General features: G+C 40.8%; 1 protein-coding gene across 4 annotated transcripts in view; it reads left to right on the top strand.

Annotated features, from left to right (window-relative positions):
- Nucleotides 1-3,511: 3,511 nt before the first annotated feature.
- TSPAN12 (tetraspanin 12) overlaps nt 3,512-24,640 on the top strand; it is a 66,397-nt gene continuing 45,268 nt past the window's right edge. The window contains exons 1-4 of one of the 4 annotated variants that reach the window (XM_082472401.1): nt 3,512-4,022; nt 5,002-5,137; nt 18,540-18,622; nt 20,100-20,235. In XM_082472401.1, coding sequence (XP_082328527.1) covers nt 5,072-5,137; nt 18,540-18,622; nt 20,100-20,235 — 285 coding nt within the window. In that variant the 5' untranslated portion in view covers nt 3,512-4,022; nt 5,002-5,071. Of the gene's footprint in view, nt 4,023-4,391; nt 4,514-4,653; nt 4,838-5,001; nt 5,138-18,539; nt 18,623-20,099; nt 20,236-24,640 lie in introns of those variants that run through there. The other 3 variants (XM_082472404.1, XM_082472402.1, XM_082472403.1) reach the window with 3 other exon arrangements.

Below are 24,640 nucleotides of genomic sequence, written 5' to 3'. Positions count from 1 at the left end.
GAGCCATATGTGGGAAGAGTTTCTTCCTTCTCTAGAAGAAGTGATAACTGTACGTAGTGCCTGGATTTGCACAGTTATCTTGTGAGTATGAGAAGATGTAGCCCAAGGACGTTAGTTGACACACTGTGTATATCAAAAGAGCAAGCTGGAAAAAGAACTGATGTCATTGCTGACTGGACGGATTGCTATTTTTGAACACACTGTTATGTGAAATAATATATCTACTTATATCATTATTGTTGTGGTACTTTGAGTTGAATTTTCTAGTTTGCATAGGATTATCAGAATTAGCAAATAAAAATGTAGGATGCACAGTTAAATTTGAATTTCAGATAAACAATGAATAATTTTTTAGTATGTGGTTGTCCAATGTTATACTTGTCCCATGTAATATTTGGGACATCCTTATGCCGAAAAATTATTTGTTGTTGATCTGAAATGCAAATCTAAATGGGCATCTTGCATTTTATATTTGCCAACCTTAAGCTTGTAGTTGAGTGAAGTCTACGTAATTCAGCGCTGAAAGGCTTTTCTCAGGTCTGACTGAGTATACTCTTTCAGAAGTAAAAGGTGAACGTAGATTCGCCAGTCATAGTTTGAGTATACATATTTGAAATTCAGCCTCATATGCTCAAGAAGTAATAATAATTGCCTAGAATATTTTTATTCTTGAAGCTTGTCAGTGAATTCCCACCGAGATTTGAAATATTATTGTAATGCAGATTAACAGTGGAAAGAGTCAGACCGATCTTAGAATCTCACTTTCTTTTCTTACTACCAGTATGGCCCTGGAGAAATCAACTCTCCGAGTCTCAGTATCCAACTGTGTCGTTATGAGGAATTAATAAGACAGTTTATGAGAAGCACCTATTATGTCAGACACACAATATTTCTCAAAACATATTAGGTCTCTTTCCTGTATTGATTGTGAAGAACCGTTGCAGGTGTACTGTAAGGGTATTATACCAAGAAGCAATAGAAATTCAGTCATCCTACCAAATACCTATGCGGCTCCTTCCCTCTGCATAACTTGAGCAGAATGGGTGCAGTAAGATGTAGACAAATGAGCTGCCTTGTGAAGAACTTGTATTACATTACTGCTTAGCTAGCTGAGTTTTGCTCCTGACTGTAAGAGTGACACACATGAGATTGCTCGTAAATAGTAGCTGCTATTGTTTTCTAAACTGAAAAGAAGAGTTTTGCCTTTTCTTGAAGGCCAGGAACCCATCTTATTCTTAGTATCTTCAGCATGTGGCCACACACTCAAAGGTACTGAGTGAAGTATACATGGCCAGAGAACTGGGTTCCTACTTCATGGGCAATGAACAGACCATTCCGCCTTCCTAATGTGTTATTCTACATTCAAACTGTCATGCCCATTTTGGGATTTTTCTATCCTACCTTTATGCACAGAAACATTATTCTCACAGAGAAAAATGTAGAGCCGACAGAATGACAGCTGTGATGTCAAGTCTTATGGTGCTTCTATGATCCTAGAGAAGAGAAGACTTGGAGAGGTGGGAGACTAGCAGCTGCCCTCAAGGAGCTGAAGGGCTGTCATATGGGAGAAGGATTGCTCATGCTGTGGATTCCAAAAGGCAGAAGAACTAGAGTTGAGTGGTACCAGTTATAAGGAGGTATGGTCAGGCTTAAGCTATTAAAACTACCCAGTTCTGCAGAGCCTCAACTGTGGTGACGTATCCCCTGCTGAGATGTTGATCACAGACTTTGATATACGATTCTTCAGGGATATTAGAACAGTAACTGCAGCTCTGTTTTCTTCTTAACTTCTAACATAGGAACAATCCCAGGTATCAATTCACAGGTGAGGGATTTGATCCAACTAAACCTGAAGAAACTCCTTTGCTAGTTTTAAGGCATCTGTAAACTGTTAGTTGCAGTGGTTTTCAAACTTTGCTGCAGATTAGAATTGCCTTGCAAACTTTGAAAAATCTGGATGCCCAGGCCACATCTGCAGATTCCAATTTAATTGGTGTGGGTTATGGCCTGAGCATTAGGATTTGTCCAAAACTCCCTAAGTGGTTCTAATATACAGCAATTTTGAGAATCACTGAACTAGTTAGAGAGTATGAGTCTGGATTTTAGCTTGGAATCTGATTTAACTAGAGGTGTAAGTGAGCAACTTTTAAAACTTCCCTTGGCTCTATATTCCTCATTTACTAAAAGCGGGCAGGGGTGGCGGTGGGAGATGTACTTCTAAAGTATCTTCCTCTAAAATTTTATTATTCTAGGGCCCTTCAAGGTTTATGAATTAAAAGGTACTTCACTGCTTTCGAGAAATAGAAGAGGATCTCTGTTCAGAGACCTGGGAATGATTTGCACTCTTTCTGTCGGTTTTAATGGCAGTCATAGACTGCCCTCAATGTGGGGATGTTTCTGTCACTCAGAGGAATGCGTGGCACCAACAGCATTCAGGTGGGTGGTTTCAGCAGCCCTCTGCTTGTAACTGGCATACACCCTAATTTGAGCAGTAACTGAGGATAAAAGTGGGTTTCTTTGCTCTTCTCTGTGACTCCAGAAGATACTCTGTTGCCATAGGTAGTGTCATTTGATGGATGACTGGACATTTTTCTTGGTATTTGGAGTTGATGGCTTTCGTGCTCTTTGGAGCTTGCTGCCTTGCACACAGCTTAGTGACTTGCTTGCCAAGACTTTTCCTCCCATGACCCAGGACACTCAAGTTCTCTTTAGGTCTTAATTTTACTTCTCTCCAAATGAGAGTGTGTGTTTCTTCGTCACCCTGATCTCGTAGCAACTGACTCTAGACAGGCGGTGATGGACACAGGACTCCATTTTATTCCCCCCGCCCAAGGAAATTTAAGGAGGACTCGTATTATTAGGTTTTCTCAAAGATGTTGTTTATATTTTAAGTAATTCATATTTGTTAGTGAAGTTTTATTTGCCACACAATGCACACAGAAGTAATCAGAAATGTGGACTATCACAAGGCAGAAAACATCAAAATTCGACCATATTTTACGTCTGAAATTTCTTACTTTCAAAAGGGAAGGTACTTTTAGAAGTATAGTCTCCTACTGTTAATACTTCCTGATTTTTTTGTTAAAAAAATTCAAAACCCATTACCATATACACAATTCAAGATAAATTACCCAGTTAAAACTCAAACAATCCTATTGGGAGGAATTTTTTGAAACTTTGCATTCCTTGTGAAAGAGTTAAACATGTTCTTCCTATTCTGGCCGTCAGATCTCCACATGTCTACCCTGGGGTGTAAGTAAATGCTATTAGTGCACCATGGAAGTGGGAAAGAACTGTTTTTTTTTTTTTAAATCAGGGAGGGCAACAAAGCAATAAGAAGGAGCACAGGGCACCATGTTAGTGACAAATCGCAGGAGGTGGTTCTAGAAAGGTTGTGAAAACTAGTTTCTCATTGCAGGAATCGGGTTGGGCCACTCCTTCACCCCCCTTCTCAAACACAAATATTTTCATATAATAAAAGCCTGTTCCCTATGGTTATAACCCAGCCTCCCCTCCTCCGACACCACCATTTTTAAGGGGCTTGCTGCGCGGACTTTTCCAAAGTCCCAAGCTTTTTTTTCTCCCTCTGGCCCTTGCAGAGGTGAGGCGTCCCTTCGGGGGCTCACGCCGCGTGAGGGGACCAGAAACACCCACTAGGATCCAACCCGGGCAGCCGGCGGCCCGAGCATGCGCTGAGAGTTCGTGCAGCTGGCCCTGGCTGCCGCCGCTGCCTCGTCCGGACTTGGCGAGGACTTGGGAGGGACAGCGGCGCTGGGAGGTGGCTTAGCAGAGACTTTCCAGCAACTGCTGCCCAGGACTTTTTTTTTTTTTTTTTTTTTCCCCTTTTTCCCAGGAGGCGGCGACGGCGGCGGCGGGGGGAGAGGAAGAGAAGGAAGCTTCTTCAGTTTGAGTCAATGCAGCCCTGCGGCTTTCCAGGAGGAGCGTCGCTGCCCCGATGAGCCCCCGCAGTGCGTCCCCGACTGTCCCCCGGCGGGATCGGGGCGCGGAGCCCAGCGCCGACGGTGAGTGGCCGCGCGTCTCTCGTCCTTCCTGCCCGCTGTCCCGCCAGCCCTCCGGCGGCGGCTGCCCCCGGCGCTGTGTGCTAAACTACTTAAGAGTGCTGGCTTCGGGGCTCCCCGCCGCCGGCGCTTCCCCGCGCGCCCTGCCGGGGGCGCGCGCCCGGGTGGCGGGGCGGCTGACCGCGCTCGGCTTTGTGCTCCTCGGGCGGCTGGGAGAGCCGGGTCGCGGCCGGGGCCGGGGCCGTGGCCGGGGGAGGGGGACGTGAATGACTAACCCGGCGTCTGCACAGCTGCACCGGCCCTAATTCCCGTGCGCCCCTCCCCGCTCCCCGCCCCCCGCCCCCGGCTAATCCATCATTCCGGGGCCCAAACATCATTTCTCGTGTTCTCCCGGAGAAACCCTAGTCGGCGGGCGGAATCCCAGCTCAGCGCTGCGCCCCCTCCAGTGCCCCGCGTTCACACCCGAGCTGCGGGATGGCGAAGGGGGTGCGGAGGTGGGGGGTCCAGGAACTGTCCCAGTGAGAGGGACACTCTCACCTTCGGTGTCGCCGGCGGCGTCTGTGACATCTCCGGGGGTGGGGGTGGGGGGGCGGGAGTGTGGTTTCCAACCTTTGGGACAGTTCCGAGCAGAGCTCTCCCCGAGGAGGGGCGTGGACTGACGGAGGTTTTAAAGAGCGTCTCATCAGAATTCAGAGGACACCGCCGCGTGTCCCCAGAGAACCCGAGTTTGCTGCGCGCCTTCATTCATCCGGGGAGACAATCTTTTCTCTTCCCAGCAGGTGTTATCTGAAGCCTGTTTGGAACTTTGGGGAGTTTAGGTTACTATTATAACTTTAACAAATGATTTTCGATGAAGCGATGTCTCGAATGAACTAGGCTTCGGACCAGACCTGCACCCAACTGAGGGCTGGCAGAGGAGGGATGGGCTGGGGATGAGGAGCGCGGTGGTGAGAAGTCCCCTGTTATCCCCCGCCCTCTGCAGATCGCTGCTGTTTTGCCCGTGGGGGTAGGATGTGGTGAAAGGATGGGGCTTCTCCCTCCCGGGGCTCACAATGGCCAGAGAAGATTCTGTGAAGTGTTTGCGCTGCCTGCTCTACGCGCTCAATCTGCTCTTTTGGGTAAGTCAAGCAGTCCACTGCACCAACAGGTGGGGACGGCTGGACTCGGTTTCCTAGAGCCACCACATAACGCGCCAAAGGGCATGGCTAAGCATTAATTAATTACATGGGATCACACCCTCTATTTTTCAGAGAAGTAAATTTTGACCTTAAAATGCCTTTGATCTAGCTCAAGTTCCATTTGTAGTTAGGAAAAAGAAATCCACCGCTGGATACTAGTGGCAGTAAAATTAGACTTGAAGTTAATCTGGGGATATAAATAAATGCACGTGCTTGTGCTTGTAGATAAGAAAATTTTGACATACTACTTAGGGAACTGCTTGTTTTCAGGAATTTCAGATAACTGTGCAAGCCATAACTTGTTTCCTTACGTCATCCTATAAAATCTGGTGGGGGCAGAAGTCTTACTATGTTTTTGTAGGAATTCATACCCAGATATCCTATCAAAAGACTAAGTAGATTTTTCTGGGAGATTCCATATAGTCTGAAAAGGTGGTTTCCGTGTAACTATTTCTAAGTTGGCAAAGCTTTAAGGAATTTTGTGTATGCTTTTGGAAAATCCCATAACCATTTAAGGAAATAAAATACATAAAATTTAACAAGCTCATGGAAATCTTTATGCCCTAGGAGTTAGTGACTTTTTATGCATTGCACCCAGGCATAAATTTTCATTAAGTGTTATTAATAATCACATTGTTATTTACAAAACTTTTATGGAAACTGTAAAAATTTAAACGTTGAATGTTGCTTCAGGAAGCTGTTCTGCTTAAGCAGTTAATTTTTTTTTTTTGCCAAATTTGTGTTCTATTAATAATTTATATTCAAAATGTTCTGTTAGAATTTTTAATGAGTAATTTATTTATTTGGCTGACTGGCTGGCATTTACCAGCTTTTTTTTTTGTAGGGTTATGACATGTGGTCTCTAGAGAATGACATTTTGGTTGAACTACTCCTTATAGATGGCTCCATTTTAAGGTGACAAATTAAGCCTCAGTTCAGGAAGTAATCTGAAAGATATCTAAACTGGCAACTTTTTTTCTCAACATGAAACTTAAAGCATTGAGCTGTTATATTCACCACTTGGAAATATAAAATCCCTAACTGATCTTATTGCAGTTTTTAATTCTAAAAATGTACAAATTAAATGTACATTTAATTTAAATGTACAAACTTAATTTGATTAAGGTCATTAAATTACCTGCTTAGCTATAAGGTATTAAGATTTTGAACTTTGTTTCTTTAAAATGTGTGATAATTGTCACTTCTGTTTATTAGTTTTTCACTTTTCTACTTTATTGTGTTTAATTACAGAATCATCACATTTTTATAACTAAAAGGGGATTTAAGATGATCTGGTCGAACTTCCTTACTTTGGGAATGAGAAAACTAAGTGTAGGTTAGCGACTGGAAGCCAAAGCTCAGATGGCCCAATGGTGACAGTGCCGGGAGCAAACCTCAGCTTTCTCGCCCCTAGACAGTGCCTTTACGTGGACGATTACTTTGTTCGAACCTTGGAATTACAAGGACTTTTTTTGTGCAACACAGAATAATGTTTTGGAAATTTTCTCAATAATTTGTATCATGTGTGTGTGTGTGTGTGTGTGTGTAGGGGAACCCAAATCACTTAACAAAAATATTACTCTTCTGAGTAACGACATTTGTTTAAACATGCCTATTCCTTAAACTCCTCCAGGGCTCTTTGTGTCCCCAAAGAATGTAAAATGTTATTTCTTTGTTGTTATCCTGTACTTCAACATTCTCACTTTCTGTGTGTTCTGATTTATTAAAATTGCTTCCCCCTTTCTCCAGCCCTCCTCTTCTCCAAATATCATCTCCCCACCAACAAAATAATCCGAGTTTACTGCCTACTCTGCATCCTTCTGTATTTTTCTATATTTCATACAAAGATGTATTTACTCATACCTGTCCCCGTATACCCATTCATGTACATTCATATAGACATTCATGATATTTTTTGTTAGGTTGTTTTGCTCATTTGGTTAGAGTTGCAGGAGTGGGATTGCTATGTCAGAGGATATGTAATGATGACAACAAAATAGCTGACATTTCTGTAGTTCTTACTATGTTTGTCAGGCACATTTAGTGTCTCAGTTTCCTAGTCTGCAAAATAGGAATGGTAGTTCCTATTTCTTAGAGTTTTTTAGAGTTGTTGGGGGATTAGAGTCAATATATGTGAAGTGCTTGAACAGTGGCACTTAATAAGCGCTATCTATGTCGTAGCAGTAGCAATAGTAGCTGTAGTACCCGCAGTCGTTACTACTACTACAGTAATGATGCTCACTAAGAGTTTACTGTAATAAGTAGATTACCAGGAGACGGATTGATGAGTCAAAGGAATCCTTGTAGTAGTAATAGTAGTAACGGTTATTGTTGTGATTAATACTGCTACTATTGCTACCGCTTCTCCATTCCTTTGACCCAGTAATCCTGTCCTGGGAATCTATCCCCTAGAAATAGAAGCACCAATATACCTCATTATATGTACATCATATACATATAATGTTGCTGCCATCTCATTGGTGTTATGAAACTTTTAAATTTTTACCAATCTGAAAGGTTTAAAGTGTTATTTCACTGTTACTTTATTCTTTACCTCCCCCACTATCAGTCAGCTTGAGCATCACTTTATATAAACAAATTTTTATATGTTTTTTCGGTAGAATTTTTCTCTAGAATTTTATATAATCTTTTATATAATCATTAAGGTTTCTTTTTCTTTGAGATTATTTTATACAATTAAAATATCTGTCAGGAGTCTTTTGGAATTGTATGAAATGTATATGCTAACTTTGGGGACATTGGTGTTATTCTTTCAATGTTAAAGCAATGTTTGCAGATCCTATGTTTCCTTACTTGTGCCTCATACATTCCTGGGCATCCTTACACTACTCTGTCATCTAATTCTCATAACAGCCCTGGAAAATGGTGGGGGGTGGTAAAGAGAAGTTACTCAGTGAAGCTCATTAACTTGCTAGTAAGTAGCAGAACAGGGATTCAAAGTCCAGTTTTTTTTTTTTCTCTAAGTGCGGCAGAAGTTGTACTATTGGAAACGGTGATGAATTTATTTGCAGCAGAGAGATAAACATCTTCAGTAGGAAGGGATTAGCTGTGCACCTGCTCATTCCAAGTCCCCTAGAGCAGTGCTTCTCAAACCTCCACGTGCATACAGATCACTTGGGCATCTTGTTAAAATGCAAATTCTGATTCAGTATGTCTGGGGCTGGGCCTGAGAGCCTGCATTTCTCAAAAGCCCCTCTGTGACACTGTTGCTCCTGGTCTGAGTGCCCCATCTGGAGGAGCAAGGCTTTAGTCCTTGCTTTTAGTTCTCATTGGAATTAGAAGGAGAACAAACCAGTGTGGCGTGAACCTGAGCTCATCCTGAGTATGGAGAGGGCGATTGTACTGGCCTCTAGTTTTGCGGGATTGAGATACCTGCCCTCATTACCTACAGGATCAAAAGCTGTATCCTTTTACTCCTCTCCTAGCATCTGAAATAGACTTTTTCTTATCTATTTCTCCTATACTGGTACCCTCTCCCATTCTCTACCCAACAAAGATTTTAGGGAAAGAAAAATAAATCTTATTTGGAAAAACACTGAGGACCTATACAATTTTGTTTTTCTGTTCCGGGAGTTGAATATCAAACAGTGAATTTTTTTTTTTTTCAGTAAAAACGTGTATCTTGCATATTTAATTTTTTTAAGTGGGAGGTATAGACCTGTCTAAGAGGAAACAATCCACAGAATATTCAAGATCACAGATGCACTGCATTCTTTCATTGCTGTGGATCCGGTCACCTTGATTTGCCACCTGTTGAGGTGGCTCTTTCACCTGTAAGGAAGCATGATCCCGGTTCAGCTCTACTGGGGCTGGTAGACAGATACTGGACCTTCGAGGTTTGTCATGAGTTTTATGGATCTGTAATGGGAAAAGGCACATGAGACACAGTGTACGTGAGTAAACTGTCCTGAGAGCCCTTTGGAGACCATGATTCACATTCTGGCCACGATAGAGCAAGGAAATGGGTTATTTTTACTTCAAATGTATCACACTTTTACTTTTTAAATGCCATAGTATTTCATAAATGAAAGCTTTCCTCCATTTTAAAGACAACTTCTGTGGCTTTATGATGTGAGTGTTTGCCATTCTTAGATGATAAGTTTCTGCTGTTGGAAAAATGGATACATATGGTTCTTTTTGGAAATTCCTGAAATTGGTGAGCACTTAACATTCATCACGTTTGTTTATTATTTTCTGAAAGTATAATATCCCACCTGTAGTTTTAAACTCTCTTTTCTCACCAGCAGATAAGAGCCATTGTCTTTCACTTACCATTACCAAAGAGTAGCAAGAGAGAGGAACTACCCTCGACAAAATATGAAAAGAAGCTTATAAAAGAAAGCCTAAAAAGCAGACAGGAAATCTGGTTCACACTTTTGGGATATATGCAAGCTAGATGAAGAAAACAGAAGACTCAATGTTCTGTTTCTTTTTCTCCGGTTTTCTGTAGTGAACCTTAGGTGTCTGACCCATGCAGACCCTAAAGAGATTCTTGGCAAGTGGGTATTTGCATTCACACAGCATTTATATAGTCATGTTAAAATACTACTTTTTAAATTGATGCTCTCCCCGCCCCAACTTTGTACTATGAAAGGCATTCCAGTTTACTTTATCTCTTCCTAAGGAATAAAGGAGAGCCCTCCGAGAAATGTTAGTGCTTTTTAAAAATAAACATTAAATAAGCTTTAGTCTCAGGGGCGAAGCTAATACACTTTTTTTTATGCAGTTGGCTCAGCTGAGCAAAGACAGGCCACTGCATGCTTCTTAAGGAAGCATTTCGAGGAGAAGAAGGGTGTGGAGGCTTCCTTGGGGCCCAGCCCTGCTGCCAACTGCACTCACAGGCCCCTCAGGCATCGTCCCCACTCAGAACAGTCACAGGCTGGACCATTGGGCTGCACAGAAACTACGGTGTAGAATGACGCCTTGCACCCTTCTTCTGCCTGCATTGCCTATAGGGTGACCAGATCATTTATTGTGGAAATCAGGACCATTTTGAGACTGAAGTTATAAGGGGTTGTCTCTATGAATAATGATGACAGGACAACAGAGGCTTAAAGTGGAACCATCCTGGTCAGAGCAGGATGTATGGTCACCCTGTTTGCAGGGCAACATGATCTATAAAAACTATTAGTCAGCACAGCTCCAAGTTGCTATTGATTTATTCATCCCTAATTAGTAGATGTTCATGCTTAAATGATACCCACGAGGAATCTTCGGAACTTGTTTCAGCCATCATTTGCAGTGCCTGTGCTTTCAGGCAAATAGTCTGATCTGTTTGCTTTTTTCTGCTGCTCCTAGCTCCCCCCACCCCCAGCCCCCCAGAAGGGAAGCTGGTTGAGGCATGAACTGATTAAAAGGTGGATGGGAGCAGGCTTGGGAACTGAGACAGACATGTTCCTGGGAAGTACTTGCCTTGGGCTGCCAGCCTCCAAATTATCGAAAATTGACTTACCTTTACATTTTAATAAATAACAATTGGAATCCTTTTGTTTTTAAGAAAAAAAGGGAATTTTAAAAGCATCTAGTTCAATTTTTGCATTTTCATCATGAGCGAAAAGAGTTTCTAAAAGTTTGAATTACTCGTCCAAGTTCTCTGTAGAGACAGAAATGTAACTACGTTCCTGGTCTCTCTTCCACATTCTGCTCTTTGCTAACAGATTTGACATAAAAAGAAAAGTTTAGGCGGCTGGCTTTAGACATCAGCCAATTCTGTCAGCCTTGAGCAGAAATGATTAGTGTTACTGTCACCTTATATAAGACTATATATTATATATGCCAGACAGTTGAAGGAGGTAAATGTCTATTTTTTGACTGCAACCTTACTTCCTGGAGAATATAGGTATACATTTCATAATAAATTCTGATATAGGAAACGACTTGATTCTTGTTATTTTTTTATATGATTAAATTCAAGCAAAACCAGAATATATCTGCAACACAGCAAATTTCATTTTTATAAATATTTGTTGAGAGCTAGCATTTTCTAAATGTTTTTGCAAGACAGAAGGTGGCAGAGGTCCTGCCAAGTAGTATATTAAATATATTTCTCTAAAGTAATCTTTGTGTTATTTTCTAAATATTTCCTTGAACTACAGATAATATTTTGCAATATTGGAGAAGATGTAAGGAGCTATAAACCTAGTTACATGTGATAACTACAATGTCCTAATAATTTAATCCTCATGAATGACAGTTGAAGAATTATTTTATTTTAATTTGGAAAGTTAGTAGAAAATACCATTATTAGTAAGGAGTCCTGAATTGGTTGCATAATTTGTCCTTCTAGATTTAATAACATCAGGATTAGTTATTGAAGTGACCTTGTCTCATTTTAGCTTAGTTTCTTGCTATAGCATGCACTGTATTTGTTGTTACTGTTATTATTTTCTCAACAGTAAGTAAAATCACTCTTTGAGAATTGAACTGTTCTCAGCCATTTAATGTGGCTGGAAATAAGGTCATAATAAAAAGCAGTGTATTTTCAGAATTGCTTGTTTACTGTGAGATAAAGCTTTGTGTTGATATTATTTATTTCTACTGATGTTCTATGCACAGCTACAATGCTTCGGTGACTACAGTGAAAAAAACAGCAGGGCTAAGTAGACTGCAACATTTGTAGTTTAAAGGACTTTTGAGAACACTTAAGCCAGCTTCTGACCTGATATATAAATTTTTCATCATGTAATTCAGCAAGCATCTCTCTACTGGAAAACTTCCAGTGATAGAAAGCTCAGTTCCACTTAAAGCATCTCCTAATTTTGCTAAAGTTCTCCAATAGTTGGCTTATCTGGCAAGTTGAAATCATCTTTCTTTAATTATTTTCTCACTCATTCATCTAATATGTATCAGGTCTTACTACAGGGTCTGGTACTCTACTGTGAGATGGGGCTAGAGGCCGTGGTCTGTGTCCTCTAGTGGAGTGAGATGGGTGGGTAAAAATAGGAGACGGTAGATAACTGCTCTGTGAAGTCTAGACAAGAGCTTTGACTCTGGGTAAGGAGGGAGCTGGGAGGAAAACTTTACATTCTAGCTGATGTTTGAGCTGGTCTTTAAGGATAAGATTGCTTCGCTCATGATATGGAAAGGCTGGGGCAGGACTGCATTCCAGGCAGAGGGAACTGCATGGGCAAAGACATAGGTTTGGGAGGTCTGCGTGGTGCATATCAGAGAAGCACAAGCAGAACTTTTGTCATCCAAGGACAGAATGTGTGTGGGAAGGAGTTGGCAGGAAATAAGTTGAAGAGATAGGTCAAAGGGTGACTGAAGAGGGCCTGTGTGTCCTGCTGTAGAGTTTAAACTTATTCTCTAAGAGAGAGTTGGGGGAAGTGGAAGTGAGAGATGGGGAGGAGCCACAAGGGGCAGCTATTAGAGCTTTGTAAGCAGAAGAGCTTGATCTGTGTTTTATAAAGCTAACTGGAGGGTGAATTTGAGGTGGAATCTGTGAGCTGGAGAGTTCTATTATAAGGTGATTATAATTGCCTGGCAAGAGACTGAGGGCTTGAAGTAGCCAGAGTGGCAGGAAAGGGGGAGGAATTTATCAGGTGTGTTTCAGGAACAATCCGTTGGACTTGAAAGCAATTAGATGTAGGACTGAGGAAGAGGGAGAGGTTCAGGCTGCTTGCCAAGGTGCCAGTGGATGTGACTGAAGCATTGATTATACCATTTACCGAGACAGGAAAACCAGTGGGAGGGACACACAGGTTTCGAGAAGAATGAAAATGAGTTCAGTTTTAGAGATGTCAAAAATAAGAATGGTTATGGAAGTCCAATAGATAGTTCTATCCAGAGCGGCCTTTCCCGTCCATTTGTTAGACCTTCAAATATCCGAAGATTACATTTATGAACTGATTTAAGAGTTGTCTCCTAAACTGAGAAAGATTAAGAGAAAGGCCTGAGGTCAAAAGAAGAGGTAATATGTATAAGATAGTAATAGGGAATATGTGTAAGAATCCTACTCTTTTTTCATCCTGTGAATCCTCTATGAAGTTGGGCTTGCTATTATAACATTTTATGTGGGAGGAAACTGAAGCTTAGGAAAGATTAAATGACACACCCGAAGTCACATAGATGAAAAGGAGCAGAGCTGGGATTCAAATTCAAACCAAGGCTTTTTGATTCAATGGCTTCTTTTGGTCATTGTGGTCAAGACCGTATGCCTTACAATGATCTCTAAGACCGTGTGTTCTGGCCCCTGCCTGGCTTTCCATTCTTGCCCCCTGCCGGTTTCCCTTCCTTGCACATATCATGCTGCCTTCCACCCTGGGACCTTTGCTGTTCTTTCTGACTGGAATGTTCTTTTCAACCTCCCTTTCCCTAATGAACTTGATAATTATCTTTCAGATCTTAGCTGTCTGGAGAAGTCCCCTTGACCCCATGGAATAGGTCAGTCACCCCAAAAGGATTTTTTTTTAATATTTATTTATTTATTTTAATTTATTTATTTATTTGGCTGAGCTGGGTCTTAGTTGCAGCACTCGGGATCTTCATTGCATGTGTGAGATCTTCGTTGTGGCATGCGGGATCTTTTAGTTGCGTCATGAGGGATCTAGTTCCCTGACCAGGGATAGAACCTGGGCCCCCCGCATTGGGAGCATGGAGTCTTAGCCACTGGACCACCAGGGAAGTCCCCCAAAAGAAGTTCTTACAGCAACTTGTATTATTCCTTCCCAGTACTTATTACACTTTGCAGTTACACATTTGTGTCTCTGATGAGTTGACTAACACTTGACTAACACGTGATCTCTTCACTTAGTAAATTTCATCATAGACTTGAGCTGGTGCCTGTTATTGCCGATCAGTATGTATCTCTAGCACATTGCGCAGTACCTGACAAAGAGCAGCTGATCAATACATATTTTTTGAAAGAAAGAATAACTTCAGAACCCATGCTCTTAACTGCTCTACAGTACTAGAAATGTTTTGGAATATGCTGTTTTAAAAAATGGCATTTTTATTATGAATGGAAGTACTGTGTATATAATGACAACCACTGATACTATATTATGCAAAATGAAGAATCTGATAATTTGTTGATAGCTGTCTTAGAGCTATGATATTGAAAACTGGCTAAACAGCCTGTGAGAAATTAAAGGATGGAAAAATCAAGATCAGTTATTATTTCGAAGAATGATAAAGAGAGGGGAGAATTATTTATAACTGCAAAAGAATTAAGGTAATTAAATAAAATAGCACATTAGTAGACTTTCCTGTTCCCCTGAAACATATAAGGTATTTGAAGACCCACATATAGCCAAGTAGAGGGAGACCATTTAGCCTCAGATTTAATCAAGCAACCCATGGTCCCCTGCTAGCCCTGTGTGTTGTAATAGGTACTGTGATTATTGAGGTTTGGTAAGATCAACAGATCAGGAGACAACTGCCATTGAAAAGATAATCTGTTACACTCACAGATCCCAAGAGATAGAGTACAGGTCTCCTCATGGTGGGGCCCATCGCGAGGCAGGGAGAGAGGGAGACTGAGCAAGTGCTTTCATTGGGGCTTCTTCAAGGAGGAACTGGCAAGGCAGGATAAGTAGGTTTTGGCTAGTTTGAAGAATTTCAGCAGCCTCTGTTCCCAGTTGTCTGGCATCTGGACCTTGCGGTGATTTGGGCAGGTGTAGAGTGGCCTGGAATGAGAGAGCTCAATAAAGGGGTGGTTGGAAGTGCGGGCTCTGGATTGGTTGGTTTGTATTTGAAAATGAAAACTGTGGGCCCTGAAGAAGGACTTCTCTCAAGGGCGGGTGGAAGGTGGCCAAGGCAAGGTGACTCAGGCATATTATCAGTTTGTCCAGACCAAGATGTGTCCAGCATAAGCATGTAGAACAGATGTTAAAGCATCAAGTTTACAGAAGCTAGAAACATGTTTAATACACTGTGGCTGATCCACTGGGTAACTTTTATGAGGTTTACAATCTGTTCTTCATTCCCAACAGGAATGAGGATAGTAATAAGTGGCCTAATTCTCCTCTGAACTGTGATCCCAGGGTTCTTAACCTGTTTTAAGCCATTGAGCCCTGAGCCCTCGTTCAGCAAAGAAAGTAGTTCAGACATTCAGACTGAGCCTGACCCCTACAGAGGGCCTCCCCCTACAACCCCACCCCTCCCTTTTTTTAAGGAACCCTGCATGAGATGCAGGTGCATCTCCTCGCTGTTTGGGGAATATAATGCTCGTTTCTAAACTTGGAAGGCAGTTAGTGACTAACCCTGAAGCTTCAAAGATGAAGGCCTGGATTTGAATCCAGCTCTGCCATTTAGAATCTGCAAGACCTTGAACAGGTTACTTCACTTTCCGTGCTTCATGTCACTTTTTACAGTCTGTCATTGTCTGGTTTGCATATTTATTCCTTGTGTTCGGTAAGAAGCTCCACAAAGGCTGAGATCTTGCTTCTTTTGTGCATTGTTGGGTCTGTGACTCTAGCACAGACAGTACAAGGCAGATGGCTGGTGCTGAGTAAAGACAGTAGTTCCCCTTATCCTCGGTTTCACTTTCTGTAGTTTCAGTTACCCACGGTCAACAGTGTTCCAAAAATATAAAATGGAAAATTCCAGAAATCAACAATTTGTAAGTTTTATATTGTGTGCAGTTCTGAGAAGCGTGATGAAATCTCCCACTGTCAGGCCCAGGATGTGAATCATCCCTTTGTCCACTGTATCCAAGGTGTAGATGCTACCCGCCCATTATTATAGAAAAAAACATTAGTATGTATAGGGTTTGGTACTCTCTAAGGTTTCAGGCATCCAGTGGGGTTCTTGGAAAATATCCCCCTCGGATAAGGGGGGGATCTACTGTATTTGCAACTAGATGAAGGATATGTGAATTCACTAGCTGCTTTTCCAGGCAGGTGGCCATGCTTCCCTGTACAAGAGGTCACAGAGCTCCACATGTTCTGCTGACCTAGGAGCCCTTATCCAGAAAGCATGTTTACAGCCACTCCTTGAGTCAGTAAAGACTCATTCCTATCCTGTATGTTCATTATTTCAGCATTTACAGAAAACCTGTAACATAATGGTAATCAATGCTCATTAAGATGCCAGAAATTCTTAAAAATCAAATTAAGCTGAAATTCATTATACTGCACTTAAGAAGATAAGTATAAGGCACATTTGAGGAAAATTTCCATCAAAATAGGAAAGACCTTCAGAACTTAGGGTTAACCTTCAGCTTTTAGAAGAGCCTCCCAGGAAGACTCATTTTGAATGTGTTCTAGATAGTTGCTGTTTAAAATAAAAAAAATTTTTTTTAAGTTATGGACAATTAAAAACATACAGAAGTAGAAAGCACAGTATAATTAATCCCCAGTTACCAACACAGCCTCCACTTCTCACTTAACCCCCATGCATCGTGATTGTTTATTAAACCATTCAGCATGTATCTGTAAAAGGTAAGGATTCTTAAAAAAAAGTAATACTATTGTCATATCTAAAATAATAAACGATAATTTATTTTATGATGTCAATATTTTTTATTTTATTTATTTTTTTATACAGAAAGTTCTTATTAGTTATCTATTTTATACATATTAGTGTATATATGTCAATCCCAATCTCCCAATTCATTCCACCACCCCCTCCCCCCCGCTTTCCCCCTTGGTGTCCATATGTTTGTTCTCAACATCTGTGTCTCTATTTCTGCCTTGCAGACCGGTTCATCTGTACCATTTTTCTAGATTCCACGTATATGCGTTAATATACGATATTTGTTTTCCTCTTTCTGACTTACTTCACTCTGTATGACAGTCTCTAGGTCCATCCATGTCTCTACAAATGACCCAACTTTGTTCCTTTTTATGGCTGAGTAATATTCCATTGTATATATGTACCACATCTTCTTTATCCATTTGTCTGTCAATGGGCATTTAGGCTACTTCCATGACCTGGCTATTGTAAATATTTTCAAATATTTTCAAATATCCAATATCACCAGTCTTCTCATAAATGGCTCTTTGTGGTTGGTTCATTTAAATCAGGATCCAAACCAAGGTCCTGACATTGCCTTGGACAATCTCTTAAATCTCTTTTCATTTATAACAGTTTCTCCTTCCTTCTTTTTGTTCCACCTGCCAGCTTTTTAAATTGAAGAAACCAGATCATTTGTTCTGTAAAATTTCCTATATTCTTGATTTTGTTGATTGCATCCTGATGGTGACATTTAACAAGTTTAAATCTGTTCCCTGTATTTCCTATAAACTGATAGAGCTGGAGACTTGATTAGATTCAGGTTTGACTTTTTGGTTAAATTAACCTCAAAGGTATCTCTGAGTACTTCTGATTGCATCATATTGGGGACATTATTATATCCGGTTGCCTCTTTTTATGATACTAAGATTGATCAGGGCATCTGGTGTTTTACGTCAACCTGATCTCTCCATTCTAAAAGTCCCCATCAGCCTTTCACTTAATGCGGTAGTTCTCAGCCCTTACTACCCATTAGAACATCTGTGGAGCCTTTACCCACTTTTGATGCCCAGGCCCCACTTCCAAAAATTGGTTCAGGGTGGATCTGGGCTCAGTAATTTTTTTAAGAGTCCTGGTTGATTCTGATGTACAGACAGGACTGAGAGCCACTGACTTGATAATTTTGGCAGTCGTTGAGTATCTTTGCCAAGAGAGCCATTATTTCAGAAAAGATTAGCAAATAGTGACATTCTGTCATGCTTTCTGTACTTATTAGCAGACATTCTTCCATTAAAAACTTTCATTAAGTCTTTGGTTCTTTTCTTTAGTTCGTATAAGAAAGATTGGATAAATATTGGATTCTTATCAGTTTTCTGAATAATGAATTGAATATCCAACATCCTCCAAAGCTGGTTAATGAGTTTTGTTTAACTATTATTGTGAATTCATAGATTTTAGCATATTGGATGTTTTAAACCGTTGCATTTATTATTATTATTATGACTATTATTTTCATGCTCAAATTGTTTAACTTTAGCCAATGGAAGTCCTTTGAAGTTAGCTCCTGTGACGTTTTGGACAGCATCAGTAGTATTTGATTGCTCCCTTGCTTTTACATATGACGTGTTTTAGGCTCATGTTGTACATTGGATAATTTAGTTGTTCTGTACAATTCCTGTCCTGAACTACTGTATCTAATAGTTCCGCTATCTGTATACTGTTTAGTGACATTCTATTTAGTAGCTATGACATGATTACAAGACAGAATGGCAGATATTTATAGTAATAGTAAATTTCAACCGGTGGTAAATGGTAATTAGGAAAAAACATAATGATTATGTAAATACAATCCTTAATTTTTTATTGTGAGTCCTGCAGAGCGTGGTGCATAAATCCTTCGTCACCAGTTTGTACTTTTTCCCCCCAGTTGATGTCCATCAGCGTGTTGGCAGTTTCCGCTTGGATGAGGGACTACCTAAATAATGTTCTGACTTTAACTGCAGAAACCAGGTAGGCTTTATAATTAATGATTGATTTCTTTCATCAGGGTTTCCTCAGACACTAGTTTCTAAGTAACTCTGCCCTAGGCTGTTTAGATGGTAGTGCTCATCCACGATCGTTTGGAAAGTTTTTCCTGCCCATGGCAACACTTGCACTTTCCAGCATTCTCATTAAGGTGTGCCACTGGTTCTAGAGGACACTTCTGGTTACGGTAATACCGCTCGCCTGTCCTTCTGACAGTGTGCCAGCTGTGTCATATTTGTGTATAAAGGACGACACAGCTACTTTTCCTTAAGAAAATGATCGCCAACTTCTTCTTGCCTTCATATTCCTGAGCTAATGAAAACCAAACCCCAAATGTCATTTTCTTACCCAGTTTCAAGGATTGACTCACTAACGTCTCAAGGGGCAAATTACTTAACTTCTCTGAGCCTCAGTTTCTTAATCTCTGAATGGGGATTGTATTATATACCACTCTGAATTTTCCTAAGGATTAACTGAGATACATTTCTATAACTGAGATACATTTCTATAAAGTCCTTAACACGATGGAGCTTAGTAAGCACTTTGTAACGGTCGTGTTTTGTTATCTTAATTATTACTCTTACTGTTATGGCTCTAGTTAATAATTTTTTCATAGTCTTAGCAGAAAGCACCTTCCTCCCTTCCTTTTAATTCAGACCAATTTCCCTTCCATAGCACTGTTTTGCATCTTTGGGAAAGGTCATTTGTTGGGGAGAAAGTGCGCACTGCATATGGAGTCCCAGACCAGAGAAGAGTAGGGAGAGTCTTCTCAGTTAAGAAATGGTGAAAAGGGTTTCCCTGGTGGCGCGGTGGTTAAGAATCTGCCTGCCAGTGCAGGGGCACGGGTTCGAGCCCTGGTCCAGGAAGATCCCACATGCCGCAGAGCAACTAAGCCTGTGCGCTGCAACTACTGAAGCCTGCACGCCTAGAGCCCGTGCTCCGCAACAAGAGAAGCCACCAAAATGAGAAGCCCGTGCACCGCAACGAAGAGTAGTCCCTGCTCGCCGCAACTAGAGAAAGCCTGTGCGCAACAACAAAGACCCAATGCAGCCAAATATAAATAAATAAATAAATAAATAAATAAATAAATAAATAAATAAATAAATAAATTTATAAACAAAAAAAGAAATAGTGAAAAGTCTCATGTGGTTTCCTCAGGTTAAGGCTTCAGAGCTAATATTAGATCGACTTTTTACTGACGACCCCTATCTTATATTTTAAATGAGCTGAGGTAGGAAGGCTACCACTTGTATAAAAAACTAAACCAAACAAGACAAAAAAATAAAACAAGCAAGAAAATTGGTGATTGTTCAGTGATTTTGAAGATAGAAATCCAGTCATCAGCTTTGAGGCGTGATGATTTAAAGGATTATTAACACAAGTCAGTTGTGTCTTGTACTATGTCTTGGGTGCATTTTGGTTATATTTTATTTATAATATGACATTATCGTTCTTCTTTCAGGGTAGAGGAGGCTGTCATCTTGACTTATTTTCCTGTGGTTCATCCGGTCATGATTGCTGTTTGCTGTTTCCTGATCATCGTGGGGATGTTAGGATACTGTGGAACAGTAAAAAGAAATCTCTTACTTCTTGCATGGGTACGGTGTTTATATCTTCTCTTTATTGTGGTTAAAAAGACCAACCAGTAATGTATTATTGGTTCATCAGTGCACAAGATTACATGCTTAGGGAACTGTGATAGCAGTTTCCTAATCTGTGGTCATTGTTCAACATCCTGTGAGAAGGGAAGTGTTCTTTCCATGAGAGACGATTTCAGTACAAGTATTTGCTGTACTCAGAAGATGAGGTGCGGAAATATGTACAGTATTTAATTATTTCACTCAGGCCATGTGTTGACATTTTCATTTGAAAGTACAAATTTTTTCTAGTGTCATGGACCTTATTACCACTCCAACAGGCCCCTCGGGACTAGAACTGAGACGTCATAATGGAACTCTGTTTCTTTCTCTCTTTTCTTGTTTTAAGCAAACCCTCTACTTAAACCCATGTGGAAATTCAGGTGGTGAGGTAGCAAACAGACATCATAATCCCGGCACTGCCTTTACCTAGGTTAGTGGATATGAGTCTCAGTTTCTATAGTTTTAGTGTTTTGTTTTTTAAAAATTCTGGAACAGTTGGACTAAATTACTTCTTAAATTCCCTTCAGCACTCAAACTCTATGATTCCAAAATCTATGATTATGCATTTAATTCAAAAATGAGCAAACCCTCTTTTAACATTAAAAACTTGAGTCAATTAAAAATACAGTTTACATATAGATTTTTGAAGCTCACTGAGTGTATAAAATATTATATGTTAGTGGCACCAGGGGCTTGAGGCTGCTAACATGTAATTGCAGACATATCAGATTCCTAAAAAGTAATTCATTGAGTATATTCCTTTCTTCGCAGTAGTTCTCAATGGTATCTGTGTGCTCATTTCTTGTAGGGAACTTAAAAAAAAGGTTTTTTTATGGTGTGCTGATAAGCAGGATATCTGAGCAGAAAAAAAGCCCTGATTTGTAGCATTTGAAGATTTCTGCGATGTAAATACTCCCAGCATGGTCGATTTCAGGCTACCAACTTGCTATTACTGAATGCAGAGCTGGGGAGAGATGAGCACAGATTGGCTCTCAGGAGCCAGCTCCTGCACACCAGGGCTTGACTAGCTGCCGTCCCAAGCCCATTAACACATAGACTGTTAGTGTGAAGCTGAGCTAAAGCTTTGCATTTCACAGGAGCAACCTGTGTTAATGTATTACTTGGCTTCGTAGAGGATAACTCTTCAGGTCCATGATTGGAAAACAGAAAATGCTGCAGAAAATAAACCACTCTCAGAGAAAGGGGACATGCCCATTGCCTTACTTCTGTTCACTTTGGTATACAATGCTTTTGACTGTATTTTATTTATAATATGTCGTTAATTTTCTTCTCTCAGGGGAGAGGAGGTGGAAGGGTTTGGAACCTTATGTTGCAATTCAAGAAATTTGGACTATAATTTAAACAAACTAAGGGACTTACTTTATATGAAACTTACAGTTTAAAGGATGGATACGGTATTGAAACTCAAAAAACAAAAAAATCTCAGAATCCTTTTTTAAAACCACAATCTTACAGTGATGTCCTATGTATACAACCGATTTAAATATGGCAGCTGTTCTTCTTCTTCCTCCCAACTGGTGTGATTCTGGATGGTCCCTGGACTGTGGAGGCGGGGTGGGGTAGGATAGCGTATTTCATGGAACTTCAAAGACTTTTAGGAACATATTTTGAAAACCATTTACGCATTCCATTAGATTGCTTGAATGCAAGTAAAACAATTTGACAAATAAGGAGGTAATTTGGGCTGTCCTTGGGGCAGGATGAGTCATAGAGACTTGTGCATGGGAGCTAGTTTGTGATGTTGGAAAGAACCAAAGTTGACATGGAGGACTGAGGTTCTAAGGGCCAGAAACTTGTTCATTCATTCATTCTTCAAACATTTATGGAGAATATCGGCACTATTAGCCTTTGCCATCAGACCAGTGTATACACAGTGGATAGTCAGACAATTTCACTACTGTCTGACAAGACCTCTAATGAGATTTACTCTGAGTACTGAGGCTAGAGAAGAGCTCCAAGCTCAGTCCCAAGGGGTCAGCCTCTCCTCCAGGAGGACGACTGGCATAGATTGATACTGCTTTATCCCATCCCCGCCCCTTTTGGTGGATGTACTCTTTTCCAAAGCAGCTTTTGGTGAATCGCTGTTCCATGTGTCCCTGGCTGCCATCAGCTCTTGGTTGTTCCTTCCCGTTGACTCTCTGTGGCAGTTTGTTCCCCATTCCCATTGGGCTGCCTGTCTCCTCCTAGTAAGTTCCTAGATGTTAACTCTGTCTAAACCCAGCACAGCCTTTCCTTTACTTGAAGAATGATCTGTGGTCTCAGCTCCCAATTACTTGTTGCTCGTAACTGGTCTGCATCTGATCTGCTTCTCAGGCAGTTTTTTCTCTGCCTTTCTTTCCATAGCCTCCTTCTGTAAACAGTTGTCAAATCCTGTAGGTTCTAGTTCTACAATCTCGGGATCCCATCCCTTTGTTTCTTATTTGGAATGCCCAGGTTCAGGCTCTCCTGACTTTTTTTTTTTCCTTAATTTATTTTATTTATTTTTAAGTTTTTGGCTACGTTGAGTCTTCGTTGCTGCGCACAGGCTTTCTCCAGTTGCCTTGAGCGGGGCTACTCTTCATTGCAGTGTGCAAGGTTCTCATCGCGGTGGCTTCTCTTGTTGCGGAGCAGGGGCTGTAGGCGCGCGGGCTTCAGCAGTTATGGCTCGCGGGCTCTAGAGCGCAGGCTCAGTAGTTGTTACGCATGGGCTTAGTTGCTCTGTGGCATGAGGGATCTTCCTGGACCAGGGATTGAACCCGTGCCCCCGGCACTGGCAGGCGGATTCTTAACCACTGCGCCACCAGGGAGGTCCCTCTCCTGATGTCTTGCTGAAACAGTGCAGAGCCCCCTAACTAAACTTCCTGCCTCTGTTGTCTCCTGATTTACCCCAAACCAGTGCGGCCGATTAATACAATGCAACAGTGATCACATTACTCCTCTGTTCCTTGAAACAGAAACCTTGAAAGACTGCCGGTTGGGTAATGAAGTGTTTAGAGACACTTCAATCTTGCATCAAGCTCTTCTGCAATCAAACCTTCATCTACCATTTTTAGCTTTCTTACCTACTTCATTTTCTGACTGTTCTTTCCTGCTCTTATTCCTGCTGTCCCTTAGCTGGGAATTTCTTCTTAATGCTTTTGTTTCAGTACTACCAGCCCATTACAATTTGCCTGAAATACTACCTCCTGAAATTGTAATAATGACAAAGATGATGATGATAATCAAAGTAGTTAACATTTCTCATGTGTTTACAAACTGTAATGCTTTCAGACTCGTAGAGGTTTAAATGAAATTTGTATATGAAGGGCTTTACATTAATTAATCAATTTCGAGATAGATACTATTATTATTCCCATAATATAGATGAGGAAATGAAGCACAGATCGGCTCAGTGATTTGCCTGTTTGCGTAGCTAGTAAACGGAGTATATGGGATTCAGATCATCACAGTCTAGTTCGAACAACATGTTTGCAACAACTTCACTATTTTACTCTGTAATTGCTGCCTTTTCTTAAATGCTTAAGTATCTTAGTATTATTTAATTATTAATACTTAGTATATCTTAAGGATTAGGTATCTCACATTGTATAAAACATTTTTCCTATGATCTTTCATTTTAAACTCAACAGCAGTCATCTAAGATAGATGATTGCAAATGAGGTTCAGAGAGGTTCAGTAATATGTCCAAGGTCACTCAGCACTAGCAGGTAAAGCTTTGATTCAGACCTCTGTGTTTCTGACTGCCAAGCCCATTCTCATTGGGCCTTTGCCGATGTCTCCAACAGACATGTCTCAACTTTTGAAGTCCAGTGCATTTCTCCTATTATAAATTTCCCTTTTTTTTATAAGCAGCCCAAACTGCCAGACTACAAACAACTTGATAATATGAACCATTCATCTTGCCTATTGCTTTAATAACTTTTTATGAAATCGAGTAATAGACAGGAGATTAGAACAGTGTGAGTAGAAGTGGCCAGCACATCAGATAGGGAGGATGGTGTCTGGAAGGCAGTGAAGAGGGTGAGATTTTAAGGGAGGAGCCTGGCTCTTACATGGGTTTCGACAACAGTGGCCTGTTAAAGGGGTGAGCACTAAGGCAGGCTACGACAGGATGTTAGGTCTTCGGCAAATATTTGCAATGCAACTCACATGATTTCTTCCTTTGTGTCCTTTAGCTTTTTATCCTAATTTTTTTTTTTTTTTTTAATTAGGAGGTTCCTTAATTTTGGATGTAAATGTTTAAATAAGCCCAATGCATTCAATCCAACTGGTCCATTTCCTTGTACTCAAAATTGCGCTTCACTTTTAAGACCTGTAAACCAGATTAGAGAAGAAAGTTTTTGTTTTTGTTTTTTTTTTAAAG

The sequence above is a fragment of the Balaenoptera physalus genome (assembly GCF_965194825.1).
Source record: "Balaenoptera physalus genome assembly, chromosome: 8".
In the NCBI taxonomy this organism is placed as follows: domain Eukaryota; kingdom Metazoa; phylum Chordata; class Mammalia; order Artiodactyla; family Balaenopteridae; genus Balaenoptera; species Balaenoptera physalus.
The sequence above is the reverse complement of the archived record's forward strand: the minus strand, read 5'-3'. Positions and strand labels throughout refer to the sequence as shown.